The 22969-nt window shown below is 38.1% G+C and overlaps 1 protein-coding gene across 1 annotated transcript in view; it reads right to left on the bottom strand.

Moving 5' to 3' along the window:
* Positions 1-22969, bottom strand: part of LOC116865263 (glycerophosphodiester phosphodiesterase domain-containing protein 4-like) — a 113089-nt gene that overhangs the window by 73759 nt on the left and 16361 nt on the right. Inside the window, exons 2-6 of the mRNA XM_032853549.1 lie at positions 15795-15893; positions 15631-15724; positions 14718-14795; positions 13795-13940; positions 13306-13388 (exon numbers count right to left, since the gene is read on the bottom strand). Coding sequence (XP_032709440.1) covers positions 13306-13388; positions 13795-13940; positions 14718-14795; positions 15631-15724; positions 15795-15893 — 500 coding nt within the window. The remainder of the gene's footprint in view (positions 1-13305; positions 13389-13794; positions 13941-14717; positions 14796-15630; positions 15725-15794; positions 15894-22969) is intronic.

Raw genomic sequence — 22969 nt, 5'->3', positions numbered from 1 at the left:
TATAAAGATACTAATATCATTTTTCATAGAACTAGAACAAATGATCCTAAAATTTATATGCAACCACAAAAGACCCCAAATAAGCAATCTTGAAAAAGAAAAACAAAACTGGACATATCACAATCCCAGACTTCAAGTTATATTACAAAGCTGCAGTAATCAAACAGTATGTGACTGGCACAAAAATAGGCACACAGATCAACAGAAAAGAATAGAAAACCCAGAAATAAACCCACAATTATATGGTCAATTTGATGTGAGAAACAAAGGCAGAAGAAAATTTTATCAAATTTCCTTACTACCTACAGCCCATTGACGAGTCCTTGAAACAGGCAGAGAGACATTCCTCTAGGGACTCAACTGCCTTGATGTTAATACCTTGCTAACCACAAAAGGCAATCCTAGCCTAACCCTTCCTCCAACCCCCTAGAATCCTGTAAGTGGACTTTAACATATAAAAATTCCTTTAGAGGGGCGCCTGGGTGGCTCAGTGGGTTAAGCCGCTGCCTTCGGCTCAGGTCATGATCTCAGGGTTCTGGGATCGAGTCCCGCATCAGGCTCTCTGCTCAGCAGGGAGCCTGCTTCCCTCTCTCTCTCTCTGCCTGCCTCTCTGCCTACTTGTGATCTCTGTCTGTCAAATAAATAAATAAAATCTTTAAAAAAAATTCCTTTAGAAATTTCTTTTATCTCTAAACCCCCAAGATACGTGTTGGCAATCATCCCCCAAGCATATGGCCCATTGATAAACATCTGAAGGGTCTCATGACTAAGTTTTTATCAGACGATAATAAATTACCTTCTTCCAAAAATACCTAGCCCCCTCAAGGTTCTGGAAACCTTGCTTCCAAAATTCCTTAGAGACTTACACTATCCCTAAGCCCCCTCCAACTTGAAAGTATATGATGAGTCACTCCTCACAACCCCAGTGCATCTCTTCCTGCCCACGGGTCCTGTCACCGTGCTTTAATAAAATCACTTTTTTGCACTAAAGACATCTCGAGAATTCTTTCTTGGTCATTGGCTTTGAACCTTAACATCCTTCCTACATCAAATTAGTCTTCGATAAAACAGGAAATATCTGCTGGGAAAAAACAAGTCTCTTCAACAAATAGTGTTGTTGGGAAAACTGGTCAGCTACAATCAAAAGAATGAAACCGGACCACTTTCTTACACCATATGTAAAAATGCATTTGAAATGGATTAAAGACCTAAATGTGAGACGTGAAACCATAAAAATCCTAGAAGACAGCACAGGCAGGAATTTCTCTGACATTGGCCATACCAACATTTTTCTAGACATCTTTCCTGAGGCAAGGAAAACAAAAGCAAAAATAAACTACAGTCTACACCAAAATAAAAAGCTTTGGCACAGTGAAGGAGACAATCAACAAAACTAAAAGGTGACCCATGGAATGAGAGAAGATAATTGCAAATGATGTATCTGATAAAGGGTTAGTACCCAAAATATATTTTTTAAAAACTTACATAACTTACATAATTCAACACCCTCAAAATAAGTAATCCAATTAAAAATAAGAAGACATAAATAGATTTCTCCATGAAATGGAGATGGCTAAGAGACACACGAAAAGTTGTTCAACATCACTCATCATCAAGAACATGCATATCAAAACTACAATGAGATATCACCTCACACCTGTCAGAATAGCTAAAATAAAGAACACAACCAACAGGTGTTGGAGAGGATATGAAGAAAAAGAAACACTTGTGGGAATGCAGAGGGGTGCAGCCACTGCAGAAAACAGTATGGAGGTTCCTCATAAAGTTAAAAATAGAAGTACCCTATGACCCAGTAATCACACCACCGGGTATTGACCCCCAAAATACAAAAACACTAGTTCAAAGGGATATGTGCACCTTAGTATATAGCAGCATTATTTACAATAGCCTAATCAAGGAAGAAGCTCAAGTGTCCACTGATAGATAAGCAGATAAAGAAGATGTGGTATAGATATATAATAGAATATTATTCAGTCACAAAAAAGAATGAAATCTTGCCATTTGCAACAACATGGATGGAGCTAGAGAGTATTACGCTAAGTAAAATAAGTCAGAGAAAGACAAATACTATTTGATTCCACTCATATGTGCAACTTAAGAAATAAAACAAATGAGGGGTGCCTGGGTGGCTCAGTGGGCTGGGGCTCTGCCTTCCGCTCGGGTCATGATCTCAGGGTCCTGGGATCAAGCCCCGCATCAGGCTCGCTGCTCTACTGGGAGCCTGCTTCTCCCTCTCTCTCTGCCTGCTTCTGCCTTTGTGACTCTCTCTCTCCGTCAAATAAATAAATTAAATCTTTAAAAAACAAACAAACAAAAAAACAAAACAACAACAACAACAAAAAAACAACCACCACCACCAAATGAGCAAAGGAAAAAAGAGAGACAAACCAAGAAACAAACTCCTAACTATAGAGAAGAAACAGATGGTTACCAGAGGGGAGATGGATGGGGGGATGGGTGATGGGGGATTAAGAGTACACTTAACATGATGAGCACTGAGTAACGTATGGAATGGCTGAATCATGATACTGTACACCTGAAACTAATATAACACTGTATGTTAACAATATTGTTATTAAATTTAAAAACCTAATAAAAAAGTTAGACTTATAAATGGAATAAGTTTTTGTTTTGTTTTGGTGCAAAATGGTGGTTTTATTAACCACCATTTTACAGGACCCATGGGCAGAAAGAGCTGCTGCCCCGGGGCTGTAAAAGGTAGCTGATTAGATACTTGTGAGCTGAGGGAGGTAAGGAAAAGAGAGGTTTCAAAAGGATTTCCAAATGTTAAAGAAGACTCACAGGATACCCTGGGCCTTGTTGTTGTCAAGTTAAAGTTGGTTTTCCCTCTAACAAGGCATTAACATTAAGATAGTTGGAAGCTTCCTGGAAGAATGTCAGACATATTCCATCCAGGAGTGGGAATAAGGTTTATAAACTAAATTCAAAAGCTTAAGAACAAAGGTTCTGAGTTTAATAAATTAAATACTTATTTTGATTTCAATGAAAGTAAAATGTTTCTAGCACACAAACATCACCTGAAAGCACAAAATAAATTTATATTTAAAAAAAATAAAAGGAAAATGAGAATGTTTCCATAGAAACAAAAGATAGTATTCTTTTTCCAACAGACCTGCACTCTAAGAAAAATTAAAAGATACTCTTAGGCAAAAACTAAGTATCAACTGGAAACTTGGATCTACACAAAAGAATGAAGAGTACCAGAAAAGACAAATACATGAGTAAATATTTAAAATTTTCTCATTTTTAATCTTTAAAAAGGATTATTGACCATTTAAGGCAAAAATTAGTGTATTGTGGAATTCATGACACTAACAGGTCAAACAACGGGAGAGGCGAGATGGAAGTATATTGTTAAAAGATTTGTATTTTGTACACACAAAATATATATATTTAATGAAGAGGTGATAAGTTAAATATCATATTGTAACTCTAGTACAACCACTAAAAAAAATGCATAGCTAATAAGCCAATAGAGGAGATAAAGTCCTAAAATGTAGATAAAGTCCTAAAAAGTACCACATTAATCTAAAGTGAGACAAGAAATGAGAAATATATAGCAAAATAGTAGTACACTCACATCAGGTGTAAGATGGAAGGAAGGTGCCAAATAATCAGTAATCAAGATAAATACTGTTTTAATGCAGTATTTTTTTAAATTTAAAAAAAAATTTTTTATTAGCATCTAATGTATTATTTGTCCAAGGGGCATGGGTCTGTGAAATCATCAGGCTTACACATTTCACAGCACTCCCGATAGCACATACCCTTCCCAATGCAATATTTTTAAAAAATCTAAATTAATAATCGTACACCTAGGTGACTCAGTCAGTTGAGCATCCAACTCCTGATTTCAGTTCAGGTCATGATTTCAGGCTTCAGCTTGTCACTCAGCAGGAGTCTGCTTGACGTTCTCTCTCTCTCTCCCCTTTTGCCCCTCCCTCTGCTCGTTCTTTCACCCACACACTCTCAAATAAATAAATCTTTAAAAAATATTAATTAAGGAAAAAATCCATGACAAACAAAATAATTAAATTTCAAATATAGACAAAATTACTGACTTTACCTTTTGCCTTGGGATCTATTATGGTTTGGCATGGCACATCCGTACTAAAATATCTGACATTTTGTTCATCATGGATGCTAAAGAGTAGGCAATACTGAAAGAAATTACTGAACTCTCACACATACTCACACACATGTAAGTGTGCACACACACATAGACACATACACACCTGCTAAGTACAACATTTACACTTATTTCCCCTAAGAAGTTAAGAATTGCGTCAGTGGGGAAGGAATGGGGCAGTAAATCCCACAGAAGCTTACTTTGATCTTTCTGTGCCTCGGCTTCCTTTGACTCCCAGTGAGTCAACATTTCTCCTTTTGGCTCACATGAGGTCAACACTGCTTCAGAAAACATGACGACTCAGGGTTCTCTAAGAGGAATTGCTCCATGCTTAGTGAGGTTGTCTAACTGGACCTTTATGCCATAAACCTGAACAGCCAAAAGTCTTTGCATAGATTCTTAATAGGTCCTCCTATACACTTTCTCTCTTAGATGCTAAATACTAGTTTATACTCCTTGCTTTTGACATATAGACACACCTCCTTTTTAAATGTATCTTAAAAATATCATATTCAAACAAAAGTTTCATATAAACATGTTTGATATATAATTAAAACATGTTTATACTTTTACAAAATGGGGTGAACACTGTCAAAACAAGTTCATTTTGGAAATAGGGATGAGACTTCCTTTATAAATATTTTATCACAAATCTCAAAAATTCCACAATTTTGAGAGTAAGAAGAGATGGCAGGAATGGGCAAAGAAAACCATTTAGGAAACAGTCCAGAAAGGAAGAAAATCCTGCATACTCTAGAAGCCAAATTAAAAGTCTTTTTTAAATGAGGGAGTAATTCAAATGCTCAGAGGTTGACTCTTCTCATTTTACTGAGATATAACTGACATGTCATTGTGTTTGTTTAAGATGTATAACACAATGATGACTTTATATAAATAAATTGACTTTTTTTTCCTTAAGATTTTTTTTTATTTATTCACTTGAGAGAGACAGAGAGAGGAGCAGCGGTGGGGGAAACAGAGGGAGAAGCAGGCTTCTCGCTGAGCAGGGAGCCCAAAGTGGGGGCTGGATCCTAGAATACTGGGATCATGACCTGAACCAAAGGAGACACTTAATCGACTGAGCCACCCAGATGCCCCACAAATTGACTTTTTAAATCATTTTCTTTTCACTAAAGAAATTTTATTTCCATGTGGTTCTTCTTTATTCCTTCTTTTTCTTTGCTAATACATTCTCCTTTCTTGTTTGCTTAATGAGTGTCCACAGTTTGTTTGAGATACATTAAGGCAGCTGCATTAAAATTCTTGATGATTCCAACATCTGTTTCTCTTGGTGGTAATATCTATTAATTACCTTTTTTCATTTAGGCTTAGATTTTTTTAAGTATAATGAAAACTTTGGACTATATCCTTGGGATTTTTGATGAGAGCCTCACTGCTATTTAAATTTATTTTATGCCTCTCTGCCTACTTGTGATCTCTGTCAAATAAATTTATTTTAGCGGTCATTGTATCTAGGCACACATGTCCTGGCCCATGTTTGTAGCCATGGTTCCAAAGTCAGTTTAGTTTTCAAAAGCTTTGCAATGCTTTTCTGGCCTATCCCATTATGTGCTACCCAGAAGTAAATCTAAAATCCGAATGATATTCCAGACCAACATTCAGTTATCAAATATTCTGCTGTGTTGTTTCTATAAGGTTTCAAGCATGGATTACACAAAAGTCTGCCCAGGATTTTATATACAGGTTTTAAAAATCCCTTTATCCAGCACAGCAGTTCCTCAGATAATTAAACACAGAATTACCATGTTTCAGCAATTCCACTTCTGAGTATATGCCCAAAGGAATTTAAAGAAAGGTCTAGAAAATATATTTGTAGACTCATGTTCACAGCAGCATTATTCAAAATAACAATATGTGGAAGCAATCCAAATGTCCATTGGCAAATGATAGATGAGTAAAACGTGTTATATACACACAATGGAATATTATTCAGCCTGAAAAGGGAAGGAAATCCTGTCACATGCCTTAGTATAGATGAAATTTGAGGACATTATGCTAAGTGAAATATGACAGTCACAAAAAAGACAAATACTGGATGATCCATTCATATGTGGTATCTACGGTAGTCAAAATCATAGAAACAGAAAATGGAATGGTGGTTACCAGGGGCTGAGAGAAGGGAGAAAAGAGGAGAGTTGTGATTTTTTTTTTAATTCCAATACAGTTAACATACAGTGTAATATTAGTTTCAAGTATACAATATAGTGATTTGACACTTACGTACAACACCCAGTGCTCATCACGGCAGGTGAGCTCCTTAATCTCCGTCACCTATTTCACCCATCCCTCCACACACCTCCCCACTGGTAACCTTGGTCAGTTCTCTATAGCTAAGAATCTGTTTCTTGGTTTGTCTTTTTTCCCCTTTGCTCATTTGCTTTTTTTTCCCCCTCTAAATTCGACATATGAGTGAGATCATATGGTGTTTGTCTTTCTCTGACTGACTTACTTCACATAGCATTATACTCTCTAGCTCCATCCATACCGTTGTAAATGGCAAGATTCATTATTTCTTTAAGGCTGAATAATATTTCATTGTATACTTATACCACATCTTCTTTATCCACTCATCTATCAATGGATACTCTGGGCTGCTTCCATAAGTTGGCTATTGTAAATAATGCTGCTATAAACACAGGGATGCACATATCCCTTTGAATTAGAGCATTTTTTATTTTGGGGGCAAATACTCAGTAGTGTAATTACTGGATCATAGGGTAATTCTATTTTTAACTTTTTTAGGAACCTCCGTACTGTTTTCTGCAGTGGCTGTACCCCTCTGCCTTCCCACTAACAGGGCATAAGTGTTTCTTTTTCTTCATATCCTCTCCAACACCTGTTGTTTCTTGTGTTTTTTATTTTAGCCATTCTGACAGGTATGAGGTTACCCTGCAGTTTTGATTTGCATTTTCCTGATGATGAGTGATGTTGAGCATCTTTTAATGTGTCTGTTGGCCATCTGGATGTCTTCTTTGGAGAAATATCTGTTCATGTCCTCTGCCCATTTTTTATTTTTAGAGATTTTATTTATTTATTTGAGAGAGAGACAGTGAGAGAGAGCATGATCGAGGAGAAGGTCAGAGAGAGAAGCAGACTCCCTGTGGAGCTGGGAGCCCGATGCGGGACTCGATCCTGGGACTCCGGGATCATGACCTGAGTCAAAGGCAGTCCTCCACCAACTGAGCCACCCAGGCATCCCTCCTCTGCCCATTTTTAATTGGATTATTTGTTTTTTGATGTTGAGTTTGTTGGCATTTTATTGAGGATTTTTACATCTATTTTGATCAGAGATGGCCTGTAGTGTGTCTACAAGTGTTTTTTGTGGTGTCTTTATCTGGTTTTGTTATCAGGATGATACTGTCCTCAAAAAATGAATTTAGAAGGGTTTTTTTTTTCTATTTTTTTGAAAAGTTTGAGAAGAATAGGTATTAAGTCTTCTTAAAATGTTTGGTAGAATTTACCTGCAAAGCCATTTGGTCCTGGGACTTTAGTTTTTTGAGGAGTTTTTGATTACAGATTCAATCTCTTAAGTAATCAGTTTGTTTAACTGTTCTATTTCTTCCTGTTTCACTTTTGGTAGAATATATGTTTCTAGGAACTTACCAATTTCTTTTGGGTGATCTTATTTGTTGGCATATAGTTTTTCATAATATTCTCTTACAACTGTTTTTGTTTCTGTGGTTTATCATTTCTCCTCTTCCATTGTTGATTTTGTTTAAGTATTTTCCCCTTCCCCTTTCTTCTTCCTTCCTTCCCTTTTCCCCTCCTTCTTTCCTTCTTCTCTCTCTCTCTTCCTATGAGTCTAGCTAGAGGTACATCAATTTTGTTGATCTTTAAAAAAAAAGAAAAAAACCACTCCTGGTTTCATTTATCTGTTTTATTGTTTGTTTTTTTTTTCAGTTTCTGAAAATCATTTATTTCTGCTCCAATCTTTATAATTTCCTTCACTCTGCTGGTTTGGGGTTTTGTTTGTTGTTCTAACTCCTTTGGGTGTAAGGTTAGATTGTTTATTGGAGATTTTTCTTGCTTCTTGAGGTAGGCCTGTATTGCTATATACTTCTTTCCTAGAACCACTTTTGCTGCATCCCAAAGTTTTTCGACCATTGTGTTTTTGTTTTCATTTGTTTTGATGTATTTTTTTGACTTTCTCTTTGATTTCTCGGTTGTCCCATTCATTGTTTACTAGCATATTATTTAACCTCCATGGATTTGTGTTCTTTTCAGCTTTTTCTTGTGGTTGATTTCTAGTTTCACAGCATTGCAATCAGAAAAGATGCATGGTATGACTTAGATCTCTTTGAAATTGTTGGGGCTTGTGTTTTTTTTTTTTTTTTTGGCCTAATATGTGATCTGTACTGGAAAATGTTCCATGTGCACTTGAAATGAATGTATATTGTTTTATTATGGAATATTTTGAATATATCTGTGAAATCTAGTCCAGTGTGTCATTCAAAGCCATTGCTTCCTTTTGATTTTTTGTTTGGATGACCTATTAGTCGATGTAAGTGGGGTGTTAAAGTCCCCTACTATTATTGTATTACTATCAATTAGTTTGTGTTTGTTGTTAACTGTTTTACATATCTGGGTGATCCCATGTTGGGTACATAAATACCTATAATTGTTATATTATGCTGTTAGATTGTCTCCTTTATTATTACATAGTGTCCTTCTTTGTCTCTAGTTACACTCTTTGTTTTAAAGTTTATTTTGCCCAATATATGTAACAAACCATAAGAGACTCTTAATGACAGAGAACAAACTGAGGGTGGGCAATGGGCTAGAGGGATGATGGGTATTGAGGAGGGCACTTGTTATGATGAGCACTGTGTGTTGTATATAAGTGATGAATCACTGAGTACTACTCCAGAAACCAATATTGAACTATATGTTAACTACTTAAAATTCAAATTTAAAAAAATAATTTTAAAAAAGAAACAAATGAACAAAGGGGAAAAAAAAGAGAAACCAAGAGTCAGACTTTTAACAATAGAGAACAAACAGAAGGTTACTAGAGGAGGGTGGTCAGGGAGAAGGGTAAAATAGGTAAAGGGGATTAAGAGTTTCCTTAACATCATGAACACTGAGTAATGTACAGAACTTTTTTTTTAGGATTTTATTTATTTGGCAGAGAATGAGAGACAGAGAGAGACAGCAAGAGCATGCATAAGCAGGGGGAGCTGCAGAGGGAGAGACAGGCTCCCTGCTAAGCAGGGAGCTCCATGTGGGGTTCGATCCCAGGACCCCAGGATCATGACCTGAGCCAAAGGCAGCCGCTTAACTGAGCGAGCCACCTAGGAACCCCTTGAAATTCTGATCACTATACTGTACACCTAAAATTAATATGACACTGTATGTTAACTATGCTAGCATTTAAATAAATTAAAAAATTTTTTAAACATAAAAAAAGTTTATTTTGTTCAATATTAAGTATTGCTACTCTGGCTTTCTTTGGACATTCATTTCCATAATGTTTTTCTAGCCCCTCACTTTCAATTTTCAGGTTTCTTTAGATATGAAATGGGTCCTGTGTAGGGAGCATATAGAAGGGTCTTTTTTTTTTTTTTTAATCCACTCTGTTACTCTATGTCTTTTGATTGGAGCATTTAGTCCATTTACACTCAAAGTAATTATTGATAGATATGTTTGACTTTTTGTTACTGGTTGTTTTGTAGTTTTTCTCTGATCCTTTCTTCTCTTTCTCTCTTGCATGATTTGCTGGTTTTCTTAGTTATACACTTGGAATCCTTTCTCTTTATTCTTTGCATATCTGTTAGTGGTTTTTAATTTGTGGTTACCATTAGGGTAGCATATAACATCTTTTGCACATAGCAATCTACACTAAGTTGACTGTCACTTAAGTTCAAACCCATTTTTTACTTCTTTTTTCCCATTTTAAGTATATGGTGTCATATTTTACATCCTTTTATGAATGCCTTGACTGGTTTTTTACAGAAATACTTATTTTTACTGTTCTTGTGTTTCCTACTTTTCATATTCTCACTTATGGTCTTTCCTTTCCATTCAAGGGCCCCCATTAATATTTCTTGTAGGGCTGGTTTAGTGGTCATGATCTCCTATAGTTTTTCTTTGTCTGAGAAATGATCTCTCCTTCTATTCTGAATGACAGCCTTGCTGGAAAGAGTATTCTTGGCTGTTCGTTTTTCCATTTTGGTACATAGAATATGGCATGGAATCATGCCACTCCCTTCTGGCCTACAAAGTTTTTGCTGAAAAATCTGATAGACTTACAGGGTTTCTCTTGTATGTAACTGTGTTTTCTCTTGCTGTTTTTGCAATTTTTTTTATCATTACTTTATGCCATTTTGATTACTATATGTCTTGGTGTGAACCTACTTTTGTTGATTTTGTTGAGGGAATCTCTCTGCCTCCTGTTTCCTTCCCCAGTTTAGGGAAGTTTTTAGCTCCTAATTCTTCAAATAAATTTTTTGCCCCCTTTTCTCTCTCTTCTTCTTTTGGGAACCCTATAATGTGAATATTATTATGCTTGATGGAGTCACTGAGTTCCCTAAGCCTATTCTCATTTTCATAATTCTTCTTTCCTCATTTGTTCAGTTTGATTGCTTTCCATTCCTCTGTCTTCCAGTTCATTAAATTATTCCTCCACTTCTTTCAGCCTGCTATTTATTTCATCAAGTGTATTTTTATTCATTCTGTTCTTCAATTCCGAATGGTTCTTTTTCTATCTCTGTCTTAAGGGTCTCACTGATGCCTTCCACTCTTTTCTGAAGTCCAGTGAGTATCTTTTTGATAATTACTTTAAATTGTCTCTCAGGCATGTTACTTACATTTTAGTTCTCTTCCTGTGATTTTGTCCATTTCTTTCACTTGTGACGTATTCCTCTGTCTCCTCATTTTGCCTAGCTCTCTGTGTCTGTGTGTTAGGAAAGCCAGGTATCTCTCTTATTTGTTTTTTGTTTTTTTTTTAAAGATCTTTTTATTTATTTGAGAGAGACACAGCAAGAGAGAGAACACAGGCAAGGGGAGTGGGAGAAGGAGCAGGTTCCCCGCTGAGCAGGGAGCCCAATGTGGGGCTTACTCCTGGGACCCTGGGATCATGACCTGAGCCAAAGACAGATGCTTAATGACTAAGCCACCCAGGCGCCCCTATATCTCATATTCTCATGCACTTTTAAGTATGTGCTTTTTCTCCATTTGTTGTTGTTGTTGTATTTTGTAATTCTTGGGAAAAATAAGGTGGAATGTGCTTACTCCATTTCATCTGGAACAGAAGTTCCAGTAGCTGTACTTGATATTTTTATATTTCCCAGAATCCTCTTACCTCTTTTGGTAGTTAACCACATTTTAATACTTATACTTAGTAATTCTTTTTTTAACTTTTTTAAAAAAGATTTTATTTATTTGACAGACAGAGATCACTAGTAGGCAGAGAGGCAGGCAGAGAGAGAGGGGGAAGCAGGCTCCCTGCTGAGCAGAGAGCCTGATGCAGGGCTCGATCCCAGGACCCTGGGATCATGATCTGAGCCGAAGGCAGAGGCTTTAACCCACTGAGCCACCCAGGCGCCCCATACTTAGTAATTCTTGATACTGCATTTTTCCTGTTCAAGTTACTGGTGTGGTATTCATGTCCTGACTGGACTCTGGCTGATATGCAATTTTTGGTAATGATAAAGCATAGGGTATGACCATGAATGTGAATGGTGCAGGAAAAATGAGCAAAGAGACTGAGGGGTTGGAAGGATCACCTACATTAAAGTCACAGAGGTAACAGGAGAGAGAAAGACGGTACACCAGGACCTCACCAACTCAGCACCTTTACCACATTATGTCATGACCATGAGACATTTCAATAAATGACCCAGGAGCTCTAATAAATTATCCATTTTCAATTCTCAGTCAAACATTCTGCATGAAACAGTTGTCACTGTTGGATACCATCAAGAACTCCACTCAGGGGTCAGGAAATCTAGCTCTAATTCTGGATTTATTATGCTCATTCCAGCCTTAGGACTTCAGTAATATATTGTCTTTATTTGAATCTAGGTTCAAAACATATTTCCTCATCTTTGAAATAGAAGGTTTATTTCTCTTTTGTTTCTCCCTTAGAAGGGCTGTAAAGGCAGTCTGTATAAACCACATTCTCTAATATACCCATACTACAGATGAAACCTTTCCATGTCCAGCTGCTCAGGTACAAAGATTCTACAGCAAAGCATGTCATTTCGTCCTCACCACTGCCCTGATCCAAGTCTTCTTTTGTTTTCCCTTGGACAATGCTACAGCCTACCACCCATCTCCCTGACAATTCTCTCTCATACATGTCCCGATGAGTCTTTCTAAAACAATGAGGTAATATGTCCTCTACAGTCTACCAAAGCAGCCCATTACACATTTAGGGATCTCTATGATACAGCCTCAGTGGGCCCTATAGCCATACCTCTTCCTCACATAGCCTTCTCCTATCCCCAAAGCATATCACTTAAGGAATCCATACAGGTTAGCTGCTGACTGTTGCCTCTCCATAGAATACCTTCTTTATTCACCTTTGATCGGTAAAATAATATTTTTTCCTCAAGACAACATAAACACAATTCTGAGGACACAGATCTTTTTTACACAATGGGCAGTGGTCTTTTCCTCCACTGATGTTCTATTGCATTTGACTTATTCTTCTCTGGAAGGAACTCACCACAAATCATTTTATACTCTGTTTATAAACATGCTGTTTCTCCTTCACTGGCTAGGAACATCTATTAGGCAGGGCTACATCTTTTTGCCTTTCTCTAGCACCCACAAAAAGGCCTAGAATATAGTAGGTGCCCAGGGAATTTAAAGTAGATTGCTAGGGTAGTGCATGGGGTTAAAATGTCAGCCTGGTTTGCAATGAGCACAAATTTGAATTATGTATGGAAACTATATAGTGTGTGTATTATTTATGAGACTATGTTTGAGAATGCAGGGGTACAGATGTATGGTTTGTAAAGAAGTGGTCTGTGTATGTGCTCTGTGCATATGTGCCATACAAATACAGAAGAAACTTTCTGGGGCTTGCCCTCTCTGCAAGTTGGGTCATACTGGTCATCTTCCATGGCATTGGTCTTATCTCCTCCCCATTCCAGCCCCTGCTTTCCTACCTTAATTGTACATCACTCTCCAGCCCCCAGGCCCCTTGTTCAACAGCTTTCTCAAAGGACATCATGGTATTCTCAGGCCCCAACTGTGGAAGAAAAAAACATCAGCTGCTATTCCTCAGAGTCTCTCTCCCCGCCACCATCCCTTTAATGGCTGGGAGGGAGCCCAGCAACAAAGGGCTTTAGGGAGACGAGTTTGGATCCCTTGGCTCTTTGGAAAAAAAAAAAAAAGCTATTTTTCAAAAAGCCTGCCTATATTCTCCTCTACCCAAACTGATTCTGGGACTCTGCTCATCTGAGGTAATGTGACTGGGCACAGTACAGAAAGATAAGTTAGGTGACTTGGGTTCAAATCCAACCTCTACAATTAACTCTTCATTCTTGTCATTTCCAGCCAAACCCTTTTCCTTTCCAGGGGTTACCATGGTTCTGAGGTCCCTCTCTCATCCACACACCCCATGTATATGCCTACTCACCCATGCTCAGACCTACCATGGGTGCACCTCTGTGTCCAATGAAGTCTGGCTTGGGTCCCAATTTACCCTCCTCCTGAATGCAGGGAGAATGAATCCCCAATGGAATAACATAGAGACATAAAAGGATAAGGAAAAAAGGCAATCCAATAGCCACCTGTAGAGCTAAAAAAAAAAAAAAAAAGTTGGGAGAGAGAGAAGTGAGAACAAAGCAGAAGTGGAACGAAGAACCATCTCAAGCAACTAACTATCCCAGCAGCTGTCAGTTACTACCCAGTCTATCAGTTTCATTGATTCTATGGACTGGCTGATTTACTATTTCTGTCACGTCCTCACTTAATTTCAGTGACTTTTAAAGAATAGGGCTATCCAAATACAAGTATTGCTATTAAGGAAAAAAATCACTAGAACTTAAAAGGAAATGAACTGTGAAGGAGGTAGGATGGAGAGAAAATGTTAAGGAATACCTTCGCAGGAGGAAGAGCAGTTTGGCAGCTTCTGAGAAAGCCTGTAAAGATAAGCCTAAAATGCCTGTATTTAAGACACTGTAAAATAGTGGAAGGAGCACTAGTTGACAGAAATCTTAGTTCAAAGCCATAGTCTACCACTTTCTAGTTGTGTGACTAAGGACATGTTGCTTAACCTCTCTGAGTCTTCATTTTCTCCATTCTGAAAAAAGGAGCTATCTTTCTACTAAAACCTACCTCAGAGAATGGATATATCAACAGTGATGAGTCATAATAGGTCATCAATAAATACTAGGTATTTGCTCTTCTCTTTCTCTCTTTCCTACACACCCACCCAACAGCCTATCACAGTATCTGTTATTACTGGTCATTCCCCCAACACTATTTTAGACCTCTGAGAATTTTACCCATTTGCATATTTTTAAGTTACCACTTATGGTCCAATCACTTGCAAATCTAGATCTCCAGCTCTAACCTCTCAACTTTGTGAGTGTATTACATCTCTTGGTTTTTTCTCTGTCATAATTTGCCATCTTGTATCTTCTGATTCTAGCTAAAATTTAGGAAATGAAAAAGAGTTCATTATTATCCCCTTTAAGATCCTGCCCCAGAAATATTGCCTAAAATTCACCTCTACTTACTCGTACACACATGTACAAGCACACAATGGCAAAAGTATCAATCCAGTCTTTCTTTTGCCTGCATCCTTCCACAATTCAGGAAGCAAATACTCCTTTAACCAAGAGTAAAAAGAGAGATGGTAAAGAAAGGGAGACCCTGCTTTTTTAGTGAAGGTGCTGCAAGATAACTTTATTCTCAGAATAATTTGGTATACAGCTCTGATTCTCGGATTCTTTTGGTATACAGCTCTGATTCTTTTGTTTCCATATTAGGAATGGAGAGATCAGTGGCAGTAGCAGACATTTTCTGCTTCTGCTTTGAGTCAGGAAGACACAGAAGACTGCTTTGAATTACTAGGATGGAACGAGGGATATCTGGACCCATCATAAGTTTGTTAGTTGACACTAGTAATATTTGATACAAACTAAAGGAACTGTGACTTGTGCAAACACTTCAGTCAAATAAAATTAAAATGTACCTGTATTCTCGCCCCACCATTCCCAGAAAATCTGTAACAACATAGACAAAATTCTTATTTTTCTAGAAGAATCCCTTTTCAGAAGGAGATTTGTTTGGCTAGGAAATTGCTGCAACAGGCCACATATGGTTGTGAGTTCGACCGCAAAGAGCATGTAAGAATAATAAGCTAAACGAATTTCGAAGTGGTATAGTGGTGGCTATCTACTAAACTTGCATTTTGCTAAGTGAAGAATACAAGCTAAAGTTAGAGCTGAAATAAACAGGTAAGGTTCTACCACATGACATACCTTCTTCTTCCAAATGGATTAAGTAGAAGCCCACAGGCCAGGAAAGGATAACCATCATACTTATGCCACTCAGGTGCACATAGGGAGCAAAGATCTGGGAGAAAGCCAAAAGTTAGGCTGACACATCTAGACAGACAGCGCTAGACCTATAGGATGATGCTTACCTGCAGTGACAGCCCAGTAGTCAGCCACCTGTCCCTCCAGTATGTGAATAAAATCCACAAAAAAAATGAGATTGTCACAATCACTAGCAGAACCAGGACCTGGGGAAACAGAAAGAATCTCCTGACTTCTAGGCACTAGGACTGAATCAGAACTGTTTTGGGGAATTACATGTGTGTCCCAACAACAGGACTTCATTTCCTCATCCTTTTACTCTGTCTTGCAAATCTTCAACATGGAATGGATCCAATCACTTAACCATCTCTGTGTGTAAGTCTTTGCTGGACAGCATGGCTGGGGAAAAAATTACTCAGCTATGTGGTCTGATGCCTTTACTAATTTACGATCTCTAGCCTCAGCTGGGCCCCTAACATTGCTTAGCACCTCTCACCCTGCTTCAACAATGGCTATTACAAATGCTCACTACTTTTCTATATGGCTCCATACATTCACAAGTAAACAGTATTCTATAATTGCCTTTTCTATGTCTTCTGCAACAAACTATAACATTCATGATATCAAGGACAATGTTTATGATTATATCCTTACTGCCTTGCAAAATGTTTGGCACACAATAGGCATCCAATAAATATTTGTTGAACAAAGGGGAACAGAAATCTGCCTGCCAGAACACTATACAATTCACAAAGAAAAAAAACATTGAGACCAAGAAAACACAACTAAGTTTTCTCCTTTATTTTTTTAAAGATTTTATTTATTTATTTATTTATTTATTTGACAGGGAGAAAAAGATCACAAGTAGGCAGAGAAGCAGGCAGAGGGTGGGGAGGAAGCAGGCTGCTGAGCAGAGAGCCCGATGCAGGGCTCGATCCCAGGACCCTGAGACCATGACCTGAGCTGAAGGCAGAGGCTTAACCCACTGAGCCACTGAGGCACCCAAGTTTTTCTCCTTTAAATGTATAGTTTTTCTACATATGTACTGTGAGAACAGTACTAAAGAGTGTTTAGTTACCTCTTTTCCATTATCTATCTATTAAAGTAATTGAATCCATAATCAAACTTTATCATAAAATACCTCAATGGCTAATTTACCAAACATTTAAGGAATAAATATTTCCAATCCTTAACAAACTCTTCCAGAGAATAGAAAAAGAGGGAACATATTCTGACTTGTTTTACATAGCCAACAAAACATTCATGCCCCAACTCAACAAGGACATTACAAAAAAGAAAAAGTACAGACACACCTCAGACATAGGTTCAGTTCCAGATCACCACAATAAAGGCATTATTACAATAAAGCAAGTCGATGAAATTTTGGCTTTCCCAGTGCATATAAAAGTTATGGTTATACCATACTGTAGTTAATTAAGTGTATAATTATATTACATATTTAAAAACAATGTATATACCTTAACTCAAAAATACTTCATTGCTGAAAATTTTAACCCTCATCTGAACTTTCAGTGAATCATAATGTTTTTGCCAGTGAAAAGTCTTGCCTTAATGTTGATAGAGGCTGACTCATCAAGGTGGTGGTTGCTGAAGGCTGGGGTGGCCATGGCAATTTCTTAAAATAAGACTACAAGGAAGTCTGCTGCATTGATTGACTCTTCCTTTCATGAATGATTTCTCTGTAGCATGTGATGCTGTTTGACAGTATTTCATTCACAGTAAAACTTCTTTGAAAACTGGAGCCAATCTTCTCAAACCCTGCTACTGCTTTACCAACTAAGTTTATGTAATATTCTAAATCCTTTTTGTGTCATTTCATCCATCTTCACAGCCTCTTCAGCAGTGGAATCCATCTCAAGAAACCACTTTCTTTGCTCAACCATGAGAAGTAACTGCTCATCCATTCAAGTTTTACCATAAGACTACAGCAATTCAGTCACATCCTCAAGCTTCACTTCTAATCCTAGTTCTCTTGCAATTTCCACCATGTCTGCAGTTACTCCCTCAAGTCTTGAAACACTCACAGAGTCATCCATGAGGGTTGGAATCCACTTCTTCCAAACTCCTGTTCATGCTGATATTTTGACCTCTTCCCATGAATCACAGATGTTCTTCACGACATCCTGAAAGTTGAATCTTTCAAGAAGGTTTTCAATTTACTTTGCCCAGGTCCATCAGAGGAATCACTATCTGTGGCAGCTATTAGCCTTACAAAATGTATTTCTTAAATAATAGTAATAGTTGGTAGTCAAAATCATCCCTTGATCCATGGACTGCAAAATGGATGTTGTATTAACAGGCATAAAAACAACATTCATTTTGCTGTACATCTCCATGTGAATTCTTGGGTGACCAGGTATATTATCAATGAACAGCAGTATTTTGAAAGAAAACTCTTTTTCACAGACTGTCTTCCTTCCACTTGGTATTTTTCCTGCTTTGTCGAAGATTAGTTGACCACAGAGTTGAGTCCATATCTGGGCTCTCTATTCTGTTCCACAGGTCTATGTATCTGTTTTTATTTTGCTAGTACCATGCTGTCTTGGTGATCACAGCTTTGTAAGATAGCTTGAAATCAGGTAACATGATGCCCCCAGCTTTTTCTTTTTCAACATTTTGTTGGCGATTTGGGGTCTTTTCTAGTTAAATACAAAATTTTATGATTGTTCTAGCATTTTCAAAAGTGCCATTGGGATTGGTATGACTTGTAAAGTATAGATTGATCTGGATAGCATAGATGTTTTAACAATGTTTACTCTTCTGATCCATGAGCATGGATGTTTTTCCATTTTTTGTGTCTTCAATTTCTTTCATGAGTGTTTTGTAGTTTTGTAGTTCTTTCATGAGTGTTTTGTAGTTCTTAGATCCTTTACCTCTTTGGTTAGGTTTATTCCAAGGTATCTTATGGTTTTTGGTGCTATTGTAAATGGAATCAATTTTCTAATTTCTCTTTCTATAGTTTCATTGTTCACGTATAAGAAAGCAGCTGATTTCGGTGCATTGATTTTATACCCTGCCACATTACTGAATTGTTGCATGAGTTCTAGTAATTTGGGGATGGAGACTTTTGGGTTTTCCACATAGAGTATCATGTCATCTGTGAAGAGATATTGACTTCTTTGTTAAATTGAATACCTTTTATTTCTTTTTGTTGTCTGATTGCCATTTCTAGGACTTCTAGTACTATACTGAACAATAGCGGCAAGAGTGGGCATCCTTGTCATGTTCCTGATCTCAATGATCTCAAAACTTGCTGCAGGTTTTTCATAGATGGATTTTATGAAGTTGAGGAATGTTCCCTCTATCCCTATACTTTGAAGAGTTTTAATCAGGAAAGGATGCTGTATTTTATCAAATGCTTTTTCTGTATCAATCAAGAGGACCATGTGATTCTTCTCTTATTTATGAGTTCTATTACAGTCATTGATTTGTTGAACCAACCTTGCATATCAGGGATATATCCCACCTGGTGGTGATGAATAATCCTTTTAATGTACTTTAATGTACTTTAAAAGTACTGTGCTTTTAATGTACTGTTGGATCCTAATAGCTAGGATCTTGTTGAGAATTTTGGTATCCATCTTCATCAGGGATCTTGATCTGAAATTCTTTTTCTTTAAATTTTTTTAATTTATTTTCAGTGTAACAGTATTTGTTGTTTTTGCACCACACCCAGTGCTCCATGCAATCCATGCCCTCCCTAATACCCACCACCTGGTTCCCCCAACCTCCCAACCCCCTCCCCTTCAAAATCCTCAGATTGTTTTTCAGAGTCCATAGTCTCTCATGGTTCACCTCCCCTTCCAATTTCCCTCAACTCCCTTCTCCTCTCCATCTCCCTATGTCCTCCATGCGATTTGTTATGCTCCACAAATAAGTGAAACCATATGATAATTGACTCTCTCTGCTTGACTTATTTCACTCAGCATAATCTCTTCCAGTCCCGTCCATGTTGCTACAAAAGTTGGGTATTCATCCTTTCTGATGGAGGCATCATACTCCATAGTGTATATGGACCACATCTTCCTTATCCATTCATCTGTTGAAGGGCATCTTGGGTCTTTCCACAGTTTGGCGACCGTGGCCATTGCTGCTATAAACATTGGGGTACAGATGGCGCTTCTTTTCACTACATCTGTATCTTTGGGGTAAATACCTAGTAGTGCAATTGCAAGGTCATAGGAAAGCTCTATTTTTAATTTCTTGAGGAATTGCCACACTGTTCTCCAAAGTGGCTGCACCAACTTACATTCCCACCAACAGTGTAAGAGGGTTCCTCTTTCTCTACATCCTCTCCAACACATGTTGTTTCCTGTCTTGTTGATTTTTGCCATTCTAACTTGTGTCAGGTTGTATCTCAATGTGGTTTTAATTTGAATCTCCCTGATGGCTAGTGATGATGAACATTTTTTCATGTGTCTGATAGCCATTTGTATGTCTTCATTGGAGAAGTGTCTGTTCATATCTTCTGCCCATTTTTTGATAAGATTGTCTGTTTTGTGTGTGTTGAGTTTGAGGAGTTCTTTATAGATCCTGGATATCAACCTTTTGTCTGTACTGTCATTTGCGAATATCTTCTCCCATTCCGTGGGTTGCCTCTTTGTTTTGCTGACTGTTTCCTTTGCTGTGCAGAAGCTTTTGATCTTGATGAAGTCCCAAAAGTTCATTTTTGCTTTTGTTTCCTTTGCCTTTGGAGTCCTATCTTGAAAGAAGTTGCTGTGGCTGATATCGAAAAGGTTACTGCCTATATTCTCTTTTTTGATGGAGTCTTTGCCTGGTTTGCGGGTCAAGGTAATGTTGGCCTCAGAGAAAGAGTCTGGAAGATTTCCTTCTGTTTCTATTTTTTGAAACAGCTTCAGGAGAACTGGTATTATTTCTTCTTTGAATGTTTGGTAGAAATCCCTAGGGAATTCATCAGGTTCAGAACTCTGTTTTTTGGGAGGTTTTTGATCACTGCTTCAATCTCCTTACCAGTTACTGGTCTACTCAGGTTGTTAATTTCTTTCTGTTTGTCTTGGAAGTTTCCAGGTTTCTAGAAATGCAATCATTTCTTCTAGGTTGCTTAACTTATTGGCATATAGCTGTTGATAATAATTTCTGATGATTGTTTCTATTTCCTTGGTGTTAGTCGTGATCTCCCCCTTTCGTTCATAACTGGGAAAACTGGACAGCTATATGCAGAAAAATGAAGCTGGACCATTCTCTTATATCATACACAAAGATAAACTCTAATTGGATGAAAGACCTTAATGTGAGAAAGAAATCCTTCAAAATCTTAGAGAAGAACATAGGCAGTAACCTCTTCAACATCGGCCACAGCAACATCTTTTAAGACACGTCTCCAAAAGCAAGGGAAACAAAAGCAAAAATATACTTTTGGGACTTGATCAAGATAAAAAGCTTCTGCACCACAAAGGAAACAGTCAACAAAACAAAGAGGAAATCCACAGAATGGGAGAAGAAATTTGCAAATGACACTACAGACAAAGGGCTAACATTGAAGGTCCATAAAGATCTTCTCAAACTTAACACCCAAAAAACAGAATATCAAGTCAAAAAATGGGCAGAAAACATGAGCAGACACTTCTCCAAAGAAGACATACAAATGGCTAGAAGACACATGAAAACATTATTTCAACATCATTAGTCATCAGGGAAATTCAAATCAAAACCACATTGAGATACCATCTTTCACCAGTTAGAATGGAAAAAAACAAAAATGTAAGAAACAACAAATGTTGGAAAAGTTGTGGAGAAAGGGGAACCCTCTTACACTATTGGTGGGGAACACAAATTGGTGTAGCCACTTCGGAAAATAGTTTGGAGTTTCCTCAAAAAATTAAAAATAGAGCTACCCTATAACCCAGCAATTGCACTACTGGGTATTTATCCCAAGGATACAGATGTAGTGAAAAGAAGGGCCATATGCACCCTAACATTCATAGCAGCAATGTCCATAATAGCCAAAATGTGGAAAGAGCCGAGATGCCCTTGAACAGACAAATGGATAAAGAAGATGTGGTCCACATACACAACGGAATATTACTCAGCCATCCGAAAGGATGAATACCCAACTTTTGCATCAACGTGTTTGGCACTAGAGGAGATTATGCTAAGTGAAATAAGTCAAACATAGAAAGTCAATTATCATACCATTTCACTTAGTTGTGGAACATTAGGAATACCACGGAGGATACTAGGAGAAGGAAAAAATGAAAGGGGAGAAACCAGAGTGGGAGATGAGCCATGAGAGACTATGGACTCCAGGAAACGGGAAGGAAGGGAAGTGGAGGAATGGATGAGCCCGGTGATGGGTATCAAGAAGGGCATGGATTGCATAGAACACTGGGTGTTATATGCAAACAATGAATCATGGAACACTACATCAAAAACTAATGATGTACTGGGGAGGAGCAAGATAGCAGAGGAGTAGGAGACGTACATTTCATCTGGACCCAGGAATTCAGCTAGATAGTTATCAAAATATTCTGAACACCTATAAACTCAATAGGAGATCAAGGCAACTAAGAGCAGCAATTCTATGAACACAAAAGTGACCACTTTCTGGAAGGCAGGATGTGCAGAGAAGTGAATCCAAGGTGATATATGGGAAGACAGACTGTGCGGGGCAGGGAGAGCCTGTGTCAGCTGGCTACTAGCAAAGGATAGAGCAGCGAAGCACAAAATCAGAACTTTTAGAAGTCTGTTCCACTGAGGGACATCACTCTGGTGGATAAGTGGGGGGTGAAGCCCTCTCTGTGATGGTGTGGTCTCAGGACCCTCCAGGTCATGGAAAGACTGAGGGTGCCTAAGTGTGGCAGGGCTCCCAGGTATCGGATCAGGGAAGCCATCTGCAAAGATGGAACCAAGAAGAGGGCTCTCAGCTCAGAGTTACCTTAAACCATGATCTGCTGCACAGTCGGCCTCTTTGAGCAGGGGCCCACCAGATCCAGGGAGACCCAACCCCCTTCCTCCACTGGGAATACACAGCAGGAATCTGCTAGGTTTGGAGACAACAAACGGGGTCATGTGCCAGAGACAGAAACGCTCAGTCACAGGCTGGATGAGCATGGAGTGCGGCCAGAGACCAGAGAGATAGGAGGCACTGACTGCTTTCTCTGAGGGCTCACTGAGGAGTGGGGTCTGAGTTCTTGGCTTCTCCAGGCCAGAGATTGGGAGGTCGCCATTTTCATGTTTCCAAAGAAATGGAACAAATAATCCTAAAATGTATATAGAACCAGAAAAGTCCCTGAATAGCCAG

Source organism: Lontra canadensis, unplaced genomic scaffold (genome assembly GCF_010015895.1).
Source record: "Lontra canadensis isolate GAN:19392208 unplaced genomic scaffold, GSC_riverotter_1.0 scaffold7, whole genome shotgun sequence".
Lineage (NCBI taxonomy): Eukaryota > Metazoa > Chordata > Mammalia > Carnivora > Mustelidae > Lontra > Lontra canadensis.
Note: the sequence above shows the minus strand (reverse complement) of the source record. Positions and strands in the feature narration are given on the sequence as shown.